The sequence below is a fragment of the Dipodomys ordii genome, unplaced genomic scaffold (genome assembly GCF_000151885.1).
Source record: "Dipodomys ordii isolate 6190 unplaced genomic scaffold, Dord_2.0 Scaffold66, whole genome shotgun sequence".
Taxonomy (NCBI): domain Eukaryota; kingdom Metazoa; phylum Chordata; class Mammalia; order Rodentia; family Heteromyidae; genus Dipodomys; species Dipodomys ordii.
The window spans coordinates 515,972-522,274 of NW_012267282.1; the positions used below are offsets into that span (position 1 = coordinate 515,972).

A 6,303-nucleotide genomic window follows, 5' to 3' on the forward strand; every position below is an offset into this window, starting at 1 on the left:
GGGGTCCTCTACTGACTGTGGAGGGGAGGGGCAGGGGCAGGGGCAGGGGCAGGGCAGGGGAGGGCAGCGCAGGGCAGGGCTACAGCAAGGGGTCCGTGGCCCTATTCCCAGATCCCACTGAGCTGTCCTACTGCCGCACATTGTGTGACGTCTGCAACCCAACAAGATGTGCCACCGTGGGCCTCACACCAGAAGTTTCACGAAAGTTCCCTGGAGACGTGTGGCATACAGAGATGGCATGGGACCCACAGCTCCTTCAAGTGAAAGCTACCACCACTGTGGCAGGGCCAGAAGCCACACTGGCCATTCTTTGGAATGAAAATCCAATCACAGGTTCCTTCCATGTGAGCAGGGGCACGCCAGGTGTACCTGGGTAGGAATCAGTACTAAGTATTTCCCGTTGGAATTAAACCATGCATTACGAGGGGGGACATCCTCAGTGGTGCCTATGGAGCGAGAAGCTGGTCTCAGGTTATCTTCTGCGATCATTCCTTGAGGAGGTGGCTGTGTCTTCTACCCAAACCACAGCAGACAGTGCCAGAGGCCAGGTTTTAGCAAGTAGAGTCTATTTTATGACTTCACTGCACATGCCCAATGGCTTCTGGAGCGTGCTAAATACTACGTACTAATAGAAACTCTACATGGCTTTCAAAACAAGCACCACTGCCTTGGAGGAAAACTGAAAGGTGAAAGAAACGTCTCCATCGTCACTTTTTCAACTTGTCACAAACACAGATAGGACCATTCTTCCTGCAGCGTCACACATGTTAAGATAGTCTCACACAACTCTGCACTGACAGTGGCTGCCGAGTGCTGTCTGTCCTGCAGGGTGCTACCCCAACACCCAGAAATGGCGTGGTGTTCTCCATGCAAAGGCCTCTCTTGCCTTCCTTCCTACTGGCACGGAGGCTTGGTGGGTGTCTTTAATCTCACAGCAGGAACTCTCATCTGCAGCTTGGGCTGCTGGCTTGGGCTGTCGGAGCTGGCTGGGACCTGTGCTGGGCTTGGACCCCCAGGGGTCTGAAGTGGGGCTGAAGCTGTGGTCACCACCTGCTGCTGTATGAGCTTCTGCTGCACCACCTGGGCTGTGGCAGTCACCGCTGGGATCACCTGCACCTGCTGCCCTGCTGTCGCTGCCTGTGTGAGGGTCACTGTCTGCGGAGAAGCCTGAAGGAGATGAGGGGAACATATCACCAGAGCACTGGCCAGCAAGCATGCTGCTCTGACAGTGACAACCACCAGACCACCTCAACTCACAAAGCTGTGCTATATTAAGTTCAGGGAAGAATGGCAGGGATGGGTCAGGAGGCAGGTTGAACCTTACTTGGTTTCTTGAAATCATATGCCAGTGTCACTTGAACAAAATAAAAAGTTAGGGAGAAACTGCTTTAAACTTAAGGTGTTATACCACATAGCACATTTTGCACTATAGATAAAAACAGGAGAAAGCCGTGGGGCAGAGCCCTGTTGCCTCCAGCCAACATGCCTATCTGTCCCAGCTCTACACTGCAAGCAGAGTCCTCCTTTAGGTTTACCCTCCCAGGGATCCAGGGAAAGTGGGCCACCAAAGGCACCCGCACAATGAGGCGTCAGCAGAGCAGACCACTGGAATGCCCTGTTGACAGGTCTTTGCTCCCTAGTTAAGGATGTCAGCTGCTTTCCCAGAGCTGATGCTTTTGTATACATTATGAAAATCAAAAGTAATTCTTTAATCAGGATGAAAAACCAGAAATGCTATCAAAATAAGCATCCAGTTTATTAGAAAGTCTATGTGTCTGTTTAGGCCACAATGTCTTTCCACATCCTACCTGCTGAGAAGCAGAGGCAACCTGCTGAATGCTAGCCACAGGTGTTTGTTGCTGGACAACTTGTGGAAGTTTTGCAACCTTTGATAAAGCAGAGAAGTAAACACGAGTCAGGAAGTTTTTCTCTTTTCCTTTTTTTTTGGGGTGGGGGGTGGGGGAGAAGGGAATCAATCTTTGCCTGAACTCTGGGCCTGGGCACGGTCCCTGAGCTTCTTGTGCTCAAGGCTAACACTCTACCGCTTGAGCCACAGCACCACTTCTGACTTTTTCTGCTTATGTGGTATTTAATCAAACCCAGGGTTTCATTCATGCTAGGCAAGCACTCTACCACTAAGACAGATTCCCAACCGTGTGTGTGTGTGTGTGCAAGCACTCTACCACTAAGACACATTCCCAACCCTACAAGAGAGAGAGAGAGAGAGAGAGAGAGTGTCCCTGGGGCTTGAGAGCCTGGGCTTTGTCCTTGACCTTTTTGCTGAAGACTAGCACTCTGCCACTTTGAGCCAAAGCTCCACTTTCAGCTTTTTTGGTAGTTTAATGGGGGTCAGAATCTCACATACTGTCATACCCAAGCTGGCTTTTAACCATGATCTTTAGATCTCAATCTCCTGAGGAGTTAGGATTACTGGAGTGAGTCACTAGCACCCAGTTCTTTTATAGTTTTGAAGTGAACAAATAGCTTAAGACACTAAAAATCCATCTCAGGTGAGCTTTGGGGCATTGGTAAAAGTAGGACTCCTTACCTGAGTACCTCCTAACTGGACGCCCATAACTTATTTCTGGTCTTGTGTTACAAACAAACAAAAGTGTTGGCAGTATTGGAGACTGAACACAAGTGCTTTACCACTTAAGCCATGTTCCCTAAACAGTGTTTTTTCTTTTAATGAAAAATGCTCTGGCAGGCATGATGTTTATGCACACCTAGAATCCCAGCCAGCACTTGGGAGGCAGACCATAGGAGAACTGTAAGTTCAGAGGAAGCCTGGGCCATATAACACGACTTTGTCTGAAAAAACAAAATAACAAACAAGCAAACAAAATACTGCCAACCAGGCACTGGTGGCTCACACCTGCAATCCTAGCTATTCAACAGGCTGAGATCTGAGGACTGCAGTTCAAAGACAGCCCATGCAGAGAAGTCTGTGACACTCTTTCCTCTAATTATCCACCAAGAAAGACTTTAAACTATTCAAATGATAATCATCGCAGCAAGACTACAGATTATTATCAATGTGTATGTAACAGCCACAAATAGAAGATGGAAACTTAAAAACATACTCTATAAAAGCTCAACTCAAGTATTACTTAATATCAATTACATAAATTGATTTATGAAACCTGACACAATTTATGAGACCTTTATGAAAAAGAAACTTAAAAGCACTAGAGAAGGCTTAAGTAACCAAAGATATCTTATATGGGTGCATCAGAAGCTAGGTTTATACTAGTGTTAATGCTAATCACAGCAATGCAATTCTAACAATTCCAACAGTGAATGAACTTGGCTATAAACTTCCTCAACTGACTCTATAATTAAATATGAAAATGTAAAGAGTCACCAATAATGAGGACAATCCTGAGAAAGGATGGAATAGAGAAATATGCCTGCCAGAGGCCAGGTGTCATTTATCAAGCCAAAGTAATGGAACTGGGCAGGGCGTGAACATAAGGCAGGGCCTGAAAAGTCTGAGCAGACCCTCAAAACTCAGTTTTTAATACACAGTATTAAAAGGAACAAGGTATTCACATGGAAAAACTAAATTGAGCCTTTCTTTTATGTTACATACAAAGGTTAACTCCAGGATGATTAAAGACCTGAGAGCAAACTCAGTCAACCTTGGAAGGTGACCTGGGAAGATATAAGTCCATGATCTGAGAAAGGTCTTAGGCTGTCTTGCCTAGCCAGAACTCCAGCCAGCAGACTGGCACCCTTACATATCTGACCACATCTACACACCAGTAGGTAAGAAGAGCATCCATGCACTGACAAGTCACTGGGACAACCAATGTCCAGACTGCTGAACTCTGGCACCTCCCAGAGCGGGATCTCAAAGTTGCTAAATCAACGAAAGATACTGAACACTCCTCAGTTCCCAGAAACACAAACCCTTAGAGACCAACATCCTTCCCACTTGCCAGATAAAGACATGCTCAGGTGCCACACCTGGAAGTAGTTTGACTGGAATAGTTGCTGTAGAAACCAGCTTGGATGTGCAACGCCTCCCCTTATATCCCTGAACACATCCAAGTGGTCAGCTGTGCAGACTCATCCAGAAGGTCAGCCAGCACCAACAGGGCTACCGGCATGTTACCCAAGGACTCTGTGGAGGTCAAGGCTGCGGGAAAAGGCTAGAGAAAAGGCTAGAACTATAGGCTCTACCCTGTGGTTAGACTGGGCTCCAATGTTGTTCTTTAGCCCTCACTGCTTCCAGTAGTCTCCCGCACCCAACCTGCCCATTCACAGCCTGCATGGCACATACAAACCCTACTCCCACTCACCTGGATTTGGGTCTGTACTTGCTGAGGCCCAGCCAGTTTCTGGGCCTGTGATATGGGTGTAGTCAAAAACTGGGTTTTAAGTGCTGGTTGGGCAGCATATGCGACCTTCTGCTGTGGGCTCTGAGCAGCAATCTGTTGTGCAGTTAGCTGAAGAAAGGAGAGCAAAGGGAGAGGATCAGAGCTACAGGTGTGGCTCAGTGGTATTACACCAGCCTAGCAAACACAAGGCCTTAAATTCAAACTCTGATGTCGCCAAAGGGGGGAAAAGCTGGATGTTTTAATACCTTCCTCACACCCTTCCAGACATAACCAGTGGATGACAACCCAGGCTTTCAGCAGGGCTCTACCCTTCTGCCCTGAGCCTGCAGTGACCCCTTGCAGAGATGACCCCATTCCCTGCAGAGAAAGGTCCTGCACCCTTCAGCCAAGAGCCCTGGTCAGCCCCTCTGCCACCATGCTCAGTCTTCTCTGACATGGAGGCCTGCTCCTCGGATAGCTGGGTTGCATGAGCTCAGATGTGGCCGAGAGGCTGCCTGCCATTTTGATTACCAGGGTAGGGGCTGGTCACTGCAAATGGCTGAACTTTACCCAGTCACTCAAATCTGATTTGGAAAATTAGGCAGACACCCAGAAAACACTTAATACAAGCCATAAAAACCTGCATGCATGTGTGTTATAAAAGATTTATCATTTTTTCCTCCCAGGGAATGAGACCAATATTCAGAAAGACCTGTATTATATTGCTGTGTGTTTGCTGCAGAAGCCATGGCTTTGTGAGCACATGACAAAGCAGACTAGCTATTAGCCAAGGCTGCTGTGAACCAGGCCTAGGCATCTACAAGGGTCGCTGTGCTCCTGAGGACCAGGCACTCCAGAGCTAGGAAGGCAATGCTGTGTGGTGTCTCCCGGAGGAAGATGTGGTGACTATACTTGACCCATATCAGCTGTGCCAAATAAGAATGGCACTTAGCCAGCTGTGATGGAGCAGATACATCAGCCCCGGCTGATTCTCCCCTTCCTGAAACTGTGTCCTTTTGTGCTCACTCCTCCTTTAGTCTCAAGGACAGCCCTACTGTCTGCCCCCAGAGCATGCTAGTGCCAGGCATCAGCACACTTTCAGCTCTATCAGATCCCTAGTGTGTCTTTCACATGATATGACCATGACTAAGAGAAAGGACAGGTATCTAGCATGCTGCTTGAGCACTGAGAAGCCACCCTCAGCCTGCTTCCACCAGCTCTGCCACTGGGCTCCTTTTCCTGGAGCCTTGGCAATGACAACGACACTTAGCTGAGTGAGGAATGTGCACGCCATAGCAGTGCAGCAAGCGCCACCTTCAGCAGAGAGCAGTACAGGGGGCTGAGGATGAACACCTCTGCTCTGTCAAACCTGCCTCCAAACAGACTGACTTTTGTCCTGAGAACAGCACACATGTATCCTGTAATGAGTGCCAATAGGAGGCCATCTGCACATCTGCAAGCTGAGGGGGTCTGGGCTCTATGTTCCCAAAAAGACACTAAGCGCAGAAGCCTCTGGAGGGACCCACAAAGGCAGAGCTGGACAGTGAGAGGCTGTGGAGAGACCCACAAAGGCAGAGCCGACAGTGAGAGGCTGTGGAGAGACCCACAAAGGCAGAGCTGGGCAGTGAGAGGCTGTGGAGAGACGCACAAAGGCAGAGCCGACAGTGAGAGGCTGTGGAGAGACCCACAAAGGCAGAGCTGGGCAGTGAGAGGCTGTGGAGGGACCCACACAGGCAGAGCTGGACAGTGAGAGGCTGTGGAGAGACCCACACAGGCAGAGCTGGACAGTGAGAGGCTGTGGAGGGACCCACAAAGGCAGAGCTGGGCAGTGAGAGGCTGTGGAGGGACCCACAAAGGCAGAGCTGGACAGTGAGAGGCTGTGGAGGGACCCACACAGGCAGAGCTGGACAGTGAGAGGCTGTGGAGAGACCCACAAAGGCAGAGCTGGACAGTGAGAGGCTGTGGAGAGACGCACAAAGGC

At 49.2% G+C, this 6,303-nt stretch overlaps 1 protein-coding gene across 1 annotated transcript in view; it reads right to left on the minus strand.

Annotated features, from left to right (window-relative positions):
* Positions 1-69: 69 nt before the first annotated feature.
* Ep400 (E1A binding protein p400) overlaps positions 70-6,303 on the minus strand; it is a 99,722-nt gene continuing 93,488 nt past the window's right edge. Inside the window, exons 47-49 of the mRNA XM_013023033.1 lie at positions 4,305-4,451; positions 1,809-1,886; positions 70-1,167 (exon numbers count right to left, since the gene is read on the minus strand). Coding sequence (XP_012878487.1) covers positions 895-1,167; positions 1,809-1,886; positions 4,305-4,451 — 498 coding nt within the window. The 3' untranslated portion in view covers positions 70-894. The remainder of the gene's footprint in view (positions 1,168-1,808; positions 1,887-4,304; positions 4,452-6,303) is intronic.